This window comes from Castanea sativa, chromosome 2 (assembly GCF_040712315.1).
Source record: "Castanea sativa cultivar Marrone di Chiusa Pesio chromosome 2, ASM4071231v1".
In the NCBI taxonomy this organism is placed as follows: Eukaryota; Viridiplantae; Streptophyta; class Magnoliopsida; order Fagales; family Fagaceae; genus Castanea; species Castanea sativa.
The window spans coordinates 4,057,257-4,075,611 of NC_134014.1; the positions used below are offsets into that span (position 1 = coordinate 4,057,257).

Here is an 18,355-nt window from a genome sequence, read left to right on the forward strand (position 1 = left end):
GCTTTTTAACTAAATTGAGGGTTGATGAGCATGCATCCTCACCCAGAGCTACCAAAGGTTAAATATATATATATATATATATATATATATATATATATATATATATATATATATATAATGATAGGTATTAATTAAATATATTTCGTTATTTGTATCAGTGGGAATTGCACTTTAGTTATCAGATTACGTACCTATAGGCCATAGCTATTTGGCATAGTTAAGCCCTAGGGGATTAGGAAAGCGATGTTTGTTTGGGACAAGTAATAATCCACTGTTTGGGTTTTAGTTATTTCAACTGGTAATTAAGTCCATTGTTGTTGACTAAATTATATAGATTCAAACCCTACCTATAAAACATAATCGGTGTATTATGATCATGAAGGCACTGGTGCCTGTGCAGGTGAGCCGTCGGTCGGTCATATGATAAAAGTGCACAACCCTAAATTTAAATCTACCAGCAATAAAATAAATATATACTTATTCAAAGTATATGCATGCTTAACTTAACCACAATTTTTTTAGTTGACCTGTAGAGTGCTTTATAAGTGACCATGCCAAGTGAGAAGTACAATCCAGCTGAGGCAAAGCTAAGATTTAGTCAACAAGTAATAGAACAAATAGCAAGAATAAAGCTAAGTCAACAATATTTTCACAAAAAAAAAATCTTAAATTACAAGTTATTACTAATTTTAATCTGAGTCTACCTTTGACATCACATTTTTACTAACCAATAACAATATAATTTACCATCTAGAATTTATTTTAAAATTGTTGTGAAATATTATGGATGTAATATTTCTCAAATATTAGCGTAAGTTTTTAAAACTCTAGATGACAATAAAAATATTATGGAATTGCCAAATACTGGTTGCCAAAAAAGGTGCAAATTCAGATAATATCGAAACCAGGTGCTACACGTAGTAGTCAGGGCAACTGGTTATCAATATCTATCAGATGGACATAAAGTTAATTACTAGCTAGGTAGGGATATTCCAAAACCGGGGATTACACACACTTGGTATATTTGGTATAAGTAGGATGAGAGATTTTATACATATGGAAGAGTAATCAGGTGCTCAACAAATTTTGAATATCGAAGTTGACAAGACAAACTCTCAATACCATCTACAACTCACAAATAAAATTCAACACAATCCCAATACTATGGATACATTTAGAAATCAATATTACAAGAAATATAAGAAATTGAAATGAAAAATATTATTATTCATCTATTTGATTACAACACATGAATAATACTCTGAATTTTCATTCCACCTATTGATACGATAGGTGAATGGAATTGTATTGGAGTCAGATTTCCTAAATTAAGCATATTTATAAAAATTTATTTACACTTTTGTGGATCCACTTTAGTATCCTGTTAGAAATTGAACAATTTTATAATTAAATATTATTTTTCTTTATTCAAATTTATATCTCCATAATATCAAAAAGATATATTTGATACTATCTTCTGTGAGCAATAAACTCTAAATTCACGTGCCTAAATATCAATCATAATGTTATGCTCAAAAGTTTGTAATTAAAAACTATACATGTTTCTTAAAATATTAATCCAACCATTCATATATAATAGTGATAAAATGTTCAAATGTTTTGAATCTCAATAACATAATATTTCATGTATTTAAAAAATACCACAATCATCTATAAGTCTTAGAAGTCTTATGTTCAAAGGAAAATATATAAATAAATAAATGCATTGTGTACATTAATAAATAGTTGCTATAGACTTTTTGACAAGAAATGCTTATTTCATTTTAAAAAATGTGAATTGCTATTCTCTCTAAGGAAGAACATAGTCAAATAATAGAAGAATTATTCCATTATATTGTATGTTCATACATAACAAACATGCCCTAAATTGTGTTTTCTTACCCAAACAATAAACAAACTCTCTACTCATATATATATATATATATATATATATATATATATATATATATATATATATATGTATATGTATATGTATGTATGTATGCATGTATTCTTTCAAACCAAAAATTACCAAATACTATTCAAAAAATACTAACTTCATGTTCTTTTAAGAGTTTTCTCTTCTCTAAATGCGAGAGGACTTTTTGGGTCAAAACCATCAAACCTTTCATAATATTGTCCACATATATGAGATTCTTGTATTCTTTGAGAAGCAAAGAATATAATATTACATTTTTAAAAAAAATGGAAATTAGCGCATACTTTTGGTACGATGGTCACTCTACAGGTATAAGTACTTGTGGGGTGTGGGAGGCAAGAGCTGAGATTTAGGTTTCTAGGAGGGAGCTTCACACTCATATACATTTAGATTAGGCTAGAGTAAAAATTCTATCTTGTATAAAAAAAAAAAATTAAGAATATCAATTACTTCTTTATCAAGGAAATGAATATTTCAGGAGACCAAACAGGAATTTGAGGAATTTGTAACCTTGTGACTTTCTATCAAATATTCATTTGTGTTATAAGCTACAAGACGTACATTTGCTCCCATCCCATCCAAGAATGGGGAAGGGGGACAGGTAGAAAAGGGTCAATATTTCTGCCTACTTGACATTTGACAAAGGCTTTTAGGACAATGGAAAAACATTTGTTTAAACTTGAGTGGAGATTGAAAAACAATAGAATCTTTATTCATCCAAAAAAATCTTTTGCTAAACATGTATAAGTTTTACTTTGCGTATGCTTTGGCATATTCCTTTCAATCATACTCCCATCCCTGATTAGTTTGTTTGTGTAATTTATTTTTGTAAAACCACAAAAAAAAGTCCATGCATGTCTCTATCTCAATCTATTGAAAATCAAATCAAATATCAACTGCGAGGAAATTAAAAGCAGAAAAATCATAACCTCATGTCATGTCTCACATGAAAACAGATGGAATATGGTGATGAAATTTGCATGTAATGGCTGTCCTGATTCACGTTATAAAGGGTTTTATTCTAACAAACACTACATAATAAGTTGCTGATTACATGGGTCAAATTAATTTTGGTTTATACTGGTCGGTGTTACATAGTTCCCTTGGTTTTTCAGTGATCTCATTAGCCCCCCAACATTATTTTAATAATTTAATGAACAAAACTAATAAAGCAAAACAGAGAAGTAGAATTAAAGTAATAGATTTTGTTCATGCATGTGTTATAATCATAGAAAGGCAACGTGCAAAAGCTAATGCATAGTACATACATGAATTTGCGATGTTAACTGTCACTTTCCTCTAACGGTGGAACTATAGCAAGCTTGTATCTGTAAAAATTTCTATACTTGGTACAAAGCTCTTAATTGTAGCAGCTTTAGATTTTATGTCTGAACACCAATTTTTTAAGGCTAATGACTCTATTATGCTTTAAGCAATTAGGCTAGGTCATTTTGTTGTATCCTCACATGGCTTAGGGTTGTGATTCTAAGGGCTATGGGTTCAAAGCCTAAAAACTAGCCGACAAGCATTAGAATTAGTGGAGGATCACACTGCTTTCTTCTCTTTTGTCAGAGGTCTTTTTAAGAACATGTATGTCTTCTTTATATGTCCGTACAATTAAGGGTAGCGACAAACAATATTTGGGCTAAGTGAAAAGCCACACTCACACTCACACTCACACTCACACCCACACAAGAGATAGCAACTTGTGTTAGCCAAAAATCAAGTCAATATTTTATTTCATCTGTTTAGGTAAAAGGGTTTTCTTAGAGAAAGGAACAAATAATTTCCCTTCATTATAAATAACTCTCTTGTAAAATTATTAAGAATTTTACCAACATGTGCACACAATAATATTCTATTTTTTTTAAAAAAAATTTCGAGAATTAAAAAAGTTTTACAATTTTTTTAATTTTTCATAAAATATTTTTAAAAATAAATAATTTAATGTGTATCTTAAGGGCACACATTAACCGAACATAATTATTAAATATGAGAATTATTGACTGATTAAATTTTATGTAGACTTTTTTTTCATTTAAATAATTCAAACACCGATAGATTTTGGAACAATCTATGTGTGAAAAAAAAAGGATTCTACCTAACTTGGAAGTGAGAAAGCATCTAGGAAAAATGTGATTAAGAGAAAAATGTGGATGAAGGAAAGGGAAGAAAATATTTTTGAAAAAAAATCTAATTTAAAATTTTTAATTATTTAAACAGAAGACTTTGCTGAGGGTAATAGTCCTTTGGGGAAAAAATAATTCTATTAAACTAGGCTTTAGTTAGAAAAAATTGTAATTACATTTTTTAGTCCATTAAATATTGAAAATAATTTTATTCTTACAATTAATATTCTTAAAAAAAGTTTTGAAAAAAATACTAATTATGAAATAGAAGAATGAATTATAATTAAAGAGAATATCCATTTTCAATTGTCGAAAAACATTATTAAGTGATATAAAATTGATTCTTCAAGAAATAAAAACTTGTAAAAAAAAAAATGTAATTATAAGAGGCTCAATTATAATTGTTATTCTTTTAGAATACTGAATTAAATACAGTACACATATTTTTGCTGGTCTTGTCCTACCTTATCATGACAATATTGAATATTTGAATAGAATGGCACAAAGATAATAATAATGCAGGCCTTATGGGGTGGGACTCACAATGACATCCGCTAGCTTTATTTGAATTTCATGGCCGAAAATAAGGCCCTTTGGATTCTGTTACTATTTCCATAAAAATTTTCCCCAAACATAATCATTAATCCATGCAGCATGCAGCATGGAGTCTCCCCAGCTTATCAAAGAAAAAACATTAGTTTTGAAAAACACCCACTTCTAATTTTGACTAAGTTACCCTTACCGTGTTATATTTCCATTATTCTCTCCAAAAAAGAAAAGAAAAATGTTATATTTCCACTAAGAAAAGCATTATTGAGTGTTTAGGATAGAAATTTGGTCAATTCTCTTCTTTGGTAGGCAAGAATGATGTGAAATTGAATAAAATTGACTTGGAGACAATTCAAAGGGCGTGGGCTGATCTTTTTTTCTTCTTCTTATTGTTATTCCCATTTGAAAAACCTTGTTTCTGACTCGTAAAACATATGAACCATACATAAAACTAATAATAAAAGCTATGGATGGTTCATGGTTGTCATATTTATAAGATATAAAAACAAAGCAAAAAATGAAAGAAAAAGAAATCGCTATCAAGAAATATTTGAGGGAATCCTTTTGTTCATGGCCTTTTGTTGGCTTTCTTTTGGAAGGGAATTGAAAAGCTGGTAATTTTGTAGCAATAAAACACTCCATCTGTATTCCCATCTGTCCCTCTCCTCAACTACATAAATGCCCACAAAAGGACATTTTCACCAGACACAATTCCTGCCCACATGGGATATTGACATTGGAATTTTATCTTGAAACTCTTATTTTCTCTCTTGGTAATAATGTTTAAATTCAAAGTCTAAAAATTAAGTTTAAACACATTTACTTAATAGGAATCACCTTTTGCTCGCACTTTTTTTCTTCTTCTTCTTTTTTATATCCTCTTTTGTAGTGTGAGGTAGTATATAGAATTGTATAATTCAAGTGGTGTAAAGAGGCCCCTACCCACCTCTCTCTCTCTCTCTCTACAATACACCTCAAGCACCTTTTTTTTTTTTTGGACATAATACCTCAAGCACTTTTTGGGACTACAAATTCACACCCCACCCCTCACTTATGCCTCATGTTCAACTTCACTCTTTTCTTTCTCTATCTCTCCCTGTCCCTTGCAATACAAAGTGCCTTTCATTGTAATCCAAAAACCCAACTCCTCTGTTCTTCCTCTGCCTCTCCCTTTCAAAACAGCAGCCTTTTCCTCTGTTCTTCCTCTGCCTCCATTTTTATAAACCTTTTTGCCTTTCATTTCAAAGATTCAAAGCATAAGCTATTGTCATGGCAACAATTGTGTGCCAAGGCTTGCAGTCATGCCTAGACTCCCATCTCGTTGAGCCAAGGACAGTGAGGCTCAAAATGCCTTCAGCAAAACCACACTTCTCTCAACCCCTTGAAATTGCCTTAAAGTCTTGTTTTTTGGATTCCAACACCAAAGAACTTGGAGACAACAAGCGCCATAGTAACATTGAAGAAATCAACTCCAACAAGCCCTATACTCCCACAGACAACAAAACCTCCTCAAATCCTGACTTGGGTGGTTGGAGTTTCCTCCAATCTCTCGGTACAACCTCATCACAAGGTCCCAAAGTGGAAAATGAAAACCCCACCTATGTCCATCCTCTAGCGAAAAGGTCTTGGTCCATGCTTAGTGAAAAGAGCTTGGAATTATGCACCGAAAATTTAGGCAACGAGACAGGCACAGACATCAATGAAAGCAGCATTTTCTCATTGCCGTCATGGGATTCATCAAGCTCAAAGAGCGGGAATATGCAACAAAAATCACGTCAACCTTTGGGGGCCAAGTCTAGAAAAGCGAATCCTCTTAATTTTCCACCTCCTCTGACAACGATAAGCGGCATGGAATCTCTGCGATTCAGGCCCCACCGTGAAGATGGGCGGCTGATAATCAAAGCTGTCAAGGCCCCAGCTAAAAACACTTATTTTCAAGCCGAACGAAGCCATGGCCGCCTTCGATTATCCTTGTTGAAAACTTGTCCCACTCCCAGTACAACTAATGTTGACATGTTAGAAAAAGTATGCAATGATTTAGCTAGTGAAGAGGAATATGGAAAAGACGGACTTGAAAATGACATGACCAATGAAGAAAATACACATGTGGAAGAAGAAGAAGGAGAAGAAGAAGAAGAAGAAGAAAAAGTAGCAGTAGTAGTTGAAGAAAATGAAGCAAATGATGTTGAAGAAATTAAGGGTGTGTACTTGGGTCGTGAAGAGAAAGATGATAATAATGTGAATGATTGTTATTGTGAGGCTGATATGGGAATAGAAAAGTATGAGAGGCAAAGAATGTGCAAAGTAGGTGAGCATCATCAGCATGATAAGAAAAGATTGTTAACTTGGAAGCCATTGTTGGTGGCTACATCCTAAGCCTAAAGCTTTATTTTGGATCTCTCTTTATCTACCTAGCTATTAGCAATATTACTAGATTCCACAATTTTGTGTTTTGTCCCATTGCCTTTTTTGTCTCTCTTTTGTTTTATGGATTCACATATTTCCTTAATGTATGGTTGTGTTAGGTAGTTATTATCGTTACCTACTCTCTCTCTCTCTCTCTCAAAAACACATACTGAGGGAGACTAAAATTATCTTATTGACATACCATGTGAGAGCAATGACAAGCAAGAATTAACCATTTGACTTTTTAGGTAATTTTTCTTTCTATATTTGCAAAACGATCACAAATAATCCTATTCCATTGAACATTTGATTTAATAGATTAATCATAAGGAATATTTAACATATAATTGATTATACGATTAAGATCCCTCAAATATGAATACGATAATCCTAAAATAACAAATGGAAATGTTAACTGATATCTTAAAGGAATTTATTTGTATCAAAACTTTTTAAAAATGGTTTGTTAATAATTGTTTTAAATTAAAGGTACCCTTTAACTGGATCCTACAAATATCGATCAAGATAAAAGCATTATGTGCTTCATCTAATAGGTGTTGACTTGATAATAGAAAGTTGTCATTGCGAAGCTGAGATCATAGATTTTAAACCCTATCATTTTTTATTTTTGAGGATGAAAAAAGCCAATGCTTTGAGCTACTACCACATGCCTTATGTGGATTTTTTTATTATTATTTAAATTAATCACAAAATTTCTCTACTACCTCAAGATGTCTGCAACTAAAATGGTCGTTCAATTAACCGTTTCAATCTTTTGGATACCAACTTTGCGTTGGTTATTAAATTTAACTCTTTTATTGAATATCATCTCTACATATGATTACCCCTCAAAATTAGAAAATTTGTTTTTCTCTCGCTTGAAGACGAGAGATTATGTGTGTAATACCGAATTAACACAAATAACTATTTCATGCACACAATGGCAGTTTAATCACATCCTTCCAAATGGCTTTACAAGTGTGTAGGAATGTAAATGAGCTGAGTTGAGCCTAGCAGTAAAAGTTTAGATTTGTTTATTTAGTTTATTTCAAATGCAAGCTAAGCTCAATTTTATTTCTAAACAATATTACATGTTCAAACTTGATTCATATTTTTGTGAACAAGTTTGACATTATTCATGAACTATTTAATTAACTTATTATTTTCCATTATGTAGTAAAACCATGACTAAATTATTTTATCATTTACAAATCTATTAATTTTTACTACGAATGAATTATTTATATTATCAATAAACTAAAAAAATAATAATTTGATATCATTTGGACCTATTTACAAACTTACACAATCCATTTTCAAGTGTGTAAAAGTATATTTTTAGACAAATGTAATATTATGTATAGTTAAATCAAATTTTATTTTCACGACTTTGCTGACAAACATATTATTATGTTAAACTTAATTGGCTTAATAATCATAGATAAACTTGGACTTGAGCCTGACTTGTTTGCTAATCAAACAAATATAAACAAACTTTTTCTTGAGCTAAACTCATGTAGTTCATAAGCAAGCTGATTCATTTACACCCTTGATCAAGTGTGAGTGAAAAATAACTTCTTTTGGTCCAAAGCAAAGAAATTCAACGTAAGAATGGTTTACCTTGGACTTTTTATGTGGTCCATCAATAAACATATTGTTGTATTTGAGTTTGGTTGATTTAGGGCCCATTTGGTAGAAAAGTCTGAATAATATTGTTTGTAGTTTTTTGAAATACGCGTGGGTGAAAATGTGTGTGAAAATGTATATAAAGTTGTTTAAAAATTGAAAATATGTGTTAGAATCAATCTGCCAAACAACCACTTAATATTTGTTATAATTATGTAGTTGAGTGATTAAATTATCATTCCCTAGCAATTCAAATTTTTAGTACACTCAATAATTTAAGATGGTATATTAAAACAAAAATATTCATGAATTCGATCATTGTCTCCTCGTTCAAACTCTCATTTAATTACAATGAAACATAAATCTAAGTTTGAGCTAGATTTATTTGTTGCATAAATTAAGAGTGAGAAAATTCATGAATTCCATCATTGTCTCCTCATTCATACTCTCATTTAACAAAAATGAAACATAAATCTAAGTTTGAGCTAGATTTATTTGCTGCATAAATTAAGAGTGAGTGAGAAGCCAGATCCTTTCCAAAAAAAAAAAAAGTGAGAAGCCAGATGAAAACTAATTCAGCTTGGCTCATTTACAAAAGCTATAGGACAGTTTCCATAGGTATCTTGTTTCGTACAAAGATTGGGGACCAACAGATCCAATCACTTTAAAAAGCAAATCAGCAACAATGATTCATGGTAGCCAGAGAGCACCAATCCTCTTATTATGTCTATACTGGAGTGTTTATAGTTGAGTACAGTACTGTGTCCACTGCCACATCAGTCCCTCTTATTATGCAGTGGAAAAGATAAACTGATAAAGAGGTACTAGTGCAAGTTGGGGTGTACGAAAAAATACCAAACCACATGTGGGAATATGGGAATACGGGCGTGGGTCGCACATTAACCCCCATCATTCACAGACCATTTTGCAGTGCAGGCGGATCATCCGTACTTCTCTTCCCTTTCCTTTACGTGCTAGTTTTACGACCACTCTTAATCAACAAATTCCAAAAATACAAAATATCAATGAAAACCGTTCTCTCTTTCCTCTTCGTTCATTATGAATCTTTCCACTGTTCATGAAAACAACCCTTCAATTGTGTTGGTAACTTTTATAACAATTGCTTTGCCAACATGTGAGGTTTACATGTGGATCGCATTCATCTCCAATAACCGTCAATTGTCGATTGATGTATAAGGATTTCTTGTATCGTTTCACGTGACGGCAAGAGCTTTGCAGAGTCGCCGCACTTTAAGCCTTTAATAAATGTACTGTACCCATGATGATAGTCTCATCAAAACTCAAATAGCATGCGTACTCTTTTGATATACATTCACCAAGTAATTACGTAGAGGAGTTCTCTTTTGGGGGGGGGGGGGGACTCCCAATATGCAATATGCTAGTTAAGAGTTTTGAACTCAAAATCTTATAAATTTAATGAGTTTTTAAAAATATGAGCAGAGTAACTGCACTTTAAACCTTTGATAAATGTACTGTACCCATAATGATAGTCTCATCAAAGCTCAAATAGTATGCATATTCTTTTGATATACATTCACCAAGTAATTATGTAGAGGAATTCTCTTTTTGGGGGGGGGGGGGGGGGACTCCCAATATGCAATATGCTAGTTAAGAGTTTTGAACTCAAAATCTTATAAATTTAATGAGTTTTTAAAAATTACTAGACCAACTCCTTGAAGGTTTTTTTTTTTAATTTTTATTTTTTTTACAATTGACAGTATAATTCCACCCCGAGACCACTAAAACTGGGTCTATGAACCCCTTAAGCCTTAAAGGCTTGAGGAAGTACCAACTCGCCTAACGTGGGCGGTAACTCTTTGGAGTTAATTGAGACAAATCAACTCAGTTTTCCAACCTCCTCCCAATTATGAAATCTAGATAGGAATGTGTTTGTATTTTTTTAAAAAAACTATTTATGAAATGAAAGCATTATATATTTATATACAATATTTCTTGAAGCATGACTGATAATTAGTTAACATGCTGCACGAAAGAAAAGAGGCCGGGTATTTCAATCATTTTTTTTAAAATAAATAAAAGTGCAATATCTCCATTGTACCATTCTTTTAATTAGACTTTAATCCAGGTTAGATAACCCATTTCAATAGAAAAACGTAGTACATATTTTTTTTTAATGGAAGTTGTAGATATACTACCTTAGGTGTTCAAATACCTAGTTTGATTGACTAATAAAATACAAACAGTGTTATTTTTTTAAATAACATTTAAATTCAATGAAAGTATGTGTTTCAATTTAATTGGAGATTTAATAGAGGAATTATGTAATTTACCCAAATCTTTAATTCGTGATAACCGCTTTGTGCAAGCAGCTAGAGTATACCTAGTTGTTGTAGAAAGAAAATAGTCACTCGACTTTAGGATCCAAATTTTATTATATAGTAAATGATATAATAAAATTTTATATGTTAGATAATCAAATAATTAAAAACCAAAAACCTTACTCAATCAATACATCTTTTTATTTTTGGTAGTGTTATAAATTAATTGAATCTAAAACTTTCAAATTTACATCACGTCTCAAGCCAAAGAACTCATCACCCGAATAGCTCATCACCCAAATAGTGGTTTGTTAAAGCTAGTTGATTCCTTAAAAATCATAAAGCAAGTAACACAAGTTTTTTTTTTTTTTTTTTTTTTTTTTTGTAAAAGATTTTTTTTTTGTTGTTGAGAAGCTGTAAAAGATAAATTTACTCAATAGACTAGAAACTTTTGTTTCACAAACACAGGTACATTGATGCCAATATGAATCTATGGCCTTGATTTGAAAGTCCAGCGATGTCAATGTGAGTCCATCTCCCCAAACGTCTACTCTATTCCAAACGAGAAGCACGTGTTGACAAAAGAAATTACATGCACAACTTTTTTTTGGGGTAATATTAAATGCACCCAACTTTTCTATCCAATAAACTCAGCGAAGTGAAACCAAAAAAAAAAAAAAAAAAACCACAAGTTGCAAAAGCATCCTCGTAACTTAATCAGATTTTTTTAAGAAATAAATTTTTTATCCCAATATAAATCAAAAGCTGCTGATGCAATTCATAAAAAGTGATGCATATGGTTACAGATTATACATTAAGAAAGAGAAAAAGAAAATCATTCTGTAGGCCACATTTTTTCTTTTCTATATAATATCTTACCTAATCTTAATCATTCATATATATATATATATATATAGATAAATTAAGTATATGTATGGACAAAAAATGGTGTAAACCAGAATTCTTCTATAAAAAAAATTGTATATAGACAAAGATTCTTAAAAAAAAAAAAGAATCATGCCAAATTAAGCTAGGATACATAGAATCTCCTATTCAGTGGAAGATAGTGGATTCCTTGTTTACATGTTTTTATGTATGTATGGATCTGATTAATAGATGCTTTTAAGATATTTGTTAATTAATAATTTTAAGAAATATTTTATATTATATTTATGTAAAATATAAACAATTGTAAACAAATTTATATAAAATTTTACTTTTTCATAAAAAATATTTCAAAAAATATTTCCTAAATCAATGCATTTGAGTGCTTCTGTTAATTTTTCCACATGTATATTCAATCTTCAAAAGAATCAAAACCATTCAATAAATTAGGTCAGCTCCATAATGCACAGAAAACCAATCATGTTGGCCCATGTATAAAAATTAGGTAAAGTTTGTAAATGGTGAGACAATGGTGAAAGAGCGGTGCATTCTTATTGGGTTTTGTGGAGTCTTCCAATAAAAGAGCTGATCTATTGGAAGGGTTTTTGTCATTACTTCTTGTTGGTTTTTTGTCTGTGGATTTCTTGGTGATTAAGGGACTTAAACAAAAGCTTCGACTCTCATTTGTTCATCCCACTTAATTGACTTCCCACTATCTTCTTTGTACACCAAAAGCTTTGGAAACCCAATTATACTTTGACACATGCTAAGACAACTGCTTATAACTTTTTGTAGATCAATTTTTAGGGTGGGTTGGGATGGTTTTTTTTCCATTACTTAGCTGGTTTCATTATCGGTTTTTGGCAATTTAACAATTCAATCATATCATGGTGCAGCTTTTACGTGAGGAAGATATGCCAATACATAGTCAAAATTGAAAATGAAACTTAAAAAAAAAAAAAAAAAAATCCAATAGTTAGAAACAGAAGAATGTTAACTTTTGTTGTATTTCTTGAAAATATCAAAAAATTTCAATTATTGAATTATAACATTTTTGACATTCGTCCGCACGATTTATCTAGTTTCGTATATTGAGAACTTATTTAACAAAAATTAACTAAAGTATAGTTGTTTGTAATTTATAATCAATATATTCTAAAAAAAAATTTATAACCAATACATGTTAGTAGGGGGATCCTTGAAATTTTTAAAAGATTTGGATTTAGACTTAATTTAAGGGATTTTTCTTCTAATAAAATAAAAATTTTAAGGTTTTTTTTTTTTTTAACATTTTTGGCGGCCGTGGAGGTGTAATGGAAAAAAAACACTTTTTTTTGGTGGGTCTAACCGAGCAATCGCGTCACCAACAAAAGAAAACTCCTTTGGCAAATGGCACAGAAAGCTACCCATCATAGTCATACTAGTCCTTTATAACCCACCACAGCATCCACCCCCACCCAACATTGGATATATATCAATATTAGAAAAAAAACCAGCTCAGAAGGACAATACGGAAAATTTGACTACTCTTCAAGCTCTTCTAATGGATAATGCAGTCACCAGTGAATGAGTCTACTTATAGGTCCACCATAATTTATTAAAATTGTATTAAATGGTGTATTTTATTTATTTATTGGAAAAGTCAGTACATCCTTTTTGAAGGTTTTAAAGGGAGAGAAAAAGAAAAAGAAAAAAAGAGAAAGAAGAATATATGTCACATATATTGATTGAAATAACAATTAAAAAGCCAAAAGTTGCATGGTTCTTTGAGAAAAATTTGAATAATAGAAATTATTGATATATAAAATGTGGATCACGAAATTTGTGAATCGTGGCCTCCTTTTTCTTCCTACAAATCTGTTCCACGCGTATGGATAAGTATGTTTTTCAATGGTGACAAATCCTATCTAGTTGGACTTAGCTCTTAAATTTCACTCTTTTGATCACAATCAAATTGCCCCAATTGACCTGTTGGCTTGAGGACAGTATTAATGGCCATTAGGAGACAATACTTTCCAACAATTCCATGAAAGAAACTTAGAATATGTTACACATAAAGATACTCTTTCACACACACACTAGTCACAAAAGTGAACATTCGTTTTCGGCCTCATTGTTCAAATTCTCACAATTCTTGTGGTTGCAAACTCACTCTATCAAACCTCATGTATGTGTGGTGAGGGAGGGTGTTGCAGTTGCACTCCACATTAAACACGATTGAATGAATGCCTTTGAACACTTCGAACCTTTCATAAATGGTCATACATGTCGTCCACCAGACCCAATTGTCTCTTTCCTTAACATTCAAGGTTCAAAAATTGAATGTGTGTGTGTGTGTTACACAATTTGAGTGGTTTTAGTTTAGAAGCCAGTTGTACATTTAGGGCTTCAAACGACAAAATGTATGATTGAGTAGAAAATTACCAAAAGAAGTAAAGAAAAAAAAATTTTGGCTTCCATGTGATTGTCATTTAAAAAAAAAAAAAAAGAAGATTCTTTTTGGCCCAATTGCAAGACGTGGAGGTGATTCACATAAAAGTAGAAATTATCCACTCTGTATATAAGATATGCATGGAGAAACTTTAATTTTATGTTTTCCTTCTCTCTTAAAAAAAAAAAGTTATATTGACATTGCTGCTACACACCAAGGGCCGCCAAGGACCATTGGACCAACATTTGATCACTTGCACAGTGAAAGATCTTAAAAGAGTCCTCACGAATCCAACAACAAATCTCTAAAGATGCATGAATTCACAGAGTGAAGCATTTAAGATGGAGGAAAAAAAAAGCCTGGTTCAAAGGGATTCGATAGAATATCTATCATGAGCCTAGTCGGTAGGCACACACTAAAAGCACTAAATTTCTTCCTCATTAAGGGGACACGGTTCTTCCATTCCATGTAGTTTGATTTACTTAAGACCATAGATTTGCTTTCAATCTTTTTCGGAATTGATTTTATATTTCCAAATGTAATCTCTTTTCATTTAGTTTTGGTGAAATACAATTTGGTAAAAGGGATAATTCTTCAATATATCCGAGAGTAATACTCTCTCCTCTCGTGTGTCTTACTAATTGAATACATAATATAGTTCATCATTCACATAAAATGAAGGAGCATTACTCTCATAGTATTATATAATTTTTGATAAGGATAAGAATTAGCATACCAGCTTTCTTTCATTCAGACTTCAAGTTCCTAAGAATTAGCAAACTTTGCAAGTTCCTAATTAATACTAGACCATGGCATGGGGGTGCAGGCACTGATGATTTAGGTCAAATAAAAGCTAAAATGAATTTAGGCAATTAATTTGATATCTAGATTAATCTTCTTTTTCATTTGGGCAAGTTGCCTAATCACAAGTGTGTTTGAATTGGGATTACATGATTGTCTAATGGTAATGATATCTTTTATGATGCCACTTGTCTGTGGTTTGAACTACACATCCCTCCCACACTATCTCAAAAGAAAGTAGGTCTAGATTCTTTTGCCACCCCAATCATTAATATTGTTAATCATAGAAGCAAAAAAATACACAACCCAAAAAAAAAAGCAAAAATATATGTATAATATGTAAAGGTAAAGAATTTAATGAAACTACATTTGACTTTTTTCCCCCTAATCGTTAAATAGGAGTGGCAATTTCTATTAGCACGTAGTGTTTATGTCATGTCAACGCAGGAATATTTGGCTTCATGACTCACCTCTAACCCCACCAATTTAATAATTGTGTCAAAACTCTTCAATTTATACATGACACCTTTATTAAGAGTGGACACAACATGACACAGGTAACACACAGATTGTGGTACATTGACACAAGCATGATCCATTTGAACTCACTGAAAAAAAATACCCAAAATGATTAATATGTTTTCATATTTTGTAAGAACATATTTTATTATCGTTATAAAAAAATAATCTATACAAATTCTATTTCCTAGCAACATCAACTAAAAAAATAACAATATATAGTTTAAAAGCTCTAATTTCAACCCAATGAGGTTACACCGAAATTTAGAATACACAATCTAAAAATAATAATAAAACAAAAAGAGTTAAGAGCCTTTGAAGTTCCAATGAAGAATTTAAGAATATAACTTTTAAAATTATTCTAATTTCTCAAATTTATATTTAAAATTCAAAATCATATAATGCAGGATAAAAATGACATTAATTTCTTTATACGAATTTGGTCATTTTGAGTTGATTATAAATAAAGCAAGTTCACATGAACTTGACCCAATTATTTAATTGTGTCAAAATGAGTTGACCTGTTTTGACACAAACTCATTTATATTGCATTTGTAATGAGTGAAAGTGGAAGGAAAAGAAAGGAATAGGTAGAAAAAGACTATCTTGATTTCAACTAGAAAAATAAAATTAAATAAAATATTCCCATTTATTCCCTTTTTACAAACTAAACAAAGGAAAATTTACTTATTTCTTTTCTCCTTCCCCCCAATTTCCAAACATATATGAGGATAACATTTTCTTTGACCTTTTTTTATCCTTTTCTCTTTCTTTTTTCTTTTTTCTTTTTCTTTCTCCCCCACCCCACCTTCGCCCTTGCCCTCGCCCCCGCCCCCGCCCCCGCCCCCGCGGCCAGTTGCAAGCAAACAACGTGTAACACTAAATACTAACTCACAAAAAATCATATCATGTTCGTATCAAACTTGGTTACCCTTATGTTTAGACATGTTAAAGCACAATAAGTATGCATTTGAAGTTTAGTACTGGCCAAAAAAAAAAAAAAAAGTTTAGTAGTGGCCCTACAGTAAAGTGCTCGAACCCATATAATGATATTTTCTTTTCATGTTTTTCATGTCTCTCTCTTTCTCTCATTATTATTTATGATATTGGTATTCATCTTTTTCATCATGTTGATCTCCCAGAATCCAGGTCTTTCACGTCAAGAGGTTCTCCTTTTACTACAAAAGTGAAAAAGACATGCACACACACAGACATCTTTTCCATACACACTTTAGTCTCTTCGTATATCATTCAAAATTCAGTCCCTCAATCCAAATATATATATATATATATATGCTTTTTCCATCATTGCTCTTTCTGTTTCCCAAAAAAAACTTTCTTCCATGCAATATTCAAAAAAATTAGGTGAGAAAGATTAAAAAAAAGATTTATCTAGCTAGCTTTTGCCATTCTTTGACCATACTGACCAACTAGCTAGCTCAAAATGTTGCCACTTGATTGCATGAAATCTGTCTGGGGGAGCAAGAAGAATTTTTTTGGAGATTTTTTATAATCTATCTTTATAGGAAACCCATGCCAAGGCAGGGGTCCAATTGTCCATTCTGTAAGTTGAGTAGGAGACATGTGGAAATACAAGGAGGCCCATTAGCAACATTTGGGTGACTTAAATTGCTCCATGTCCCTGGGCTGCACACATTAATCATTCATTTCACAAATTCAGCCTTGTTTTGACTTTTAATAATGCCCAATTTTAAACATGTTCAGTGTTATTAAAAGCTACAAAAGAAGAGATCTATACAAAACCACAACCCCCAAAAAAAAATGCACATAATTAAGGCACATGCGACATTTTAATGTGAAAATAAAGGCCCTAATGTGAAAATAAAGGCCCTAAAAAGAAAAGAAGAGATGCTCTAATCGATGCACTATTATTAATAATCATTCACCTGACTATTCCCTTAAGTATGTATAGTCCCACGTTTCACACACATCATATTATTCTCTTATAGCGGAATCTAAGATGCTAGTTCAAAGTTTTGAACTCAGTCTCATGAATATCATCACATCTTAAGAATCACTAATCCTGCCATTTTGGATTATAATACGTTTTTTGCTTGATCTATCGAGTATTAGGCCTATTGGAAAACTTATTAGATATTTTTTTGGATATAATTGAACCCTTTTATTATTATTATTATTATTATTATTAATTATTATTCAAGCTTTTACAAGACAAGAAATGTAAAAGGAAACATCCAAGCCAAATGGGCCATAAATATCCGAATATCAGACCCACATCAGATTCTGCCTAACAAAATAAATTGACATTCGCGGTCACAGATTCATAGCACGAGAAAAGGATTTATCAACTGTGATTTTTTATTCTCAAAAAAAGAATTTGATTTTTTTTTTATTATTTTTTTTTTTGTGCGCTGGGAGGGAGTCTTCAGTCTTCACTTCATTGCTGAACTATAATTGGACTGTCTGATTTTGATATGGATGATGAACTGACATTCTTTGTTAGTACAAATTTCAAACTTGATACGATGATGTGAAGCAATTATATATGTAGGCTAAAAAAAAAATATTTGAAGTCAACAATTGTAGGCTAAAGCTAAACAGTCATCTTCAAGTTTGCGCCCTAGTCGTTCTTTTATAACCCAATATCTTCTCCACTTTTTCCTGTAAAAATCCTACTTGATACCTAAAAATATGGCTACAAAAGCTTAATGTAAAACTTATTTAGAGCATTAGCATTCATTTCTTTCAATTCTATCCTATTTTACTATCAAAAAATCACTTTATTAAT

The 18,355-nt window shown here is 31.4% G+C and overlaps 1 protein-coding gene across 1 annotated transcript; it reads left to right on the plus strand.

Annotated features, from left to right (window-relative positions):
• The first annotated feature begins 5,678 nt into the window (after positions 1-5,678).
• Positions 5,679-7,060, plus strand: LOC142624145 (protein FANTASTIC FOUR 3). Its single transcript, XM_075797663.1, has one exon. The coding sequence runs from the start codon at positions 5,887-5,889 to the stop codon at positions 6,991-6,993; it is 1,107 nt and encodes a 368-aa protein (XP_075653778.1). The 5' UTR covers positions 5,679-5,886; the 3' UTR covers positions 6,994-7,060.
• Positions 7,061-18,355: the final 11,295 nt, after the last annotated feature.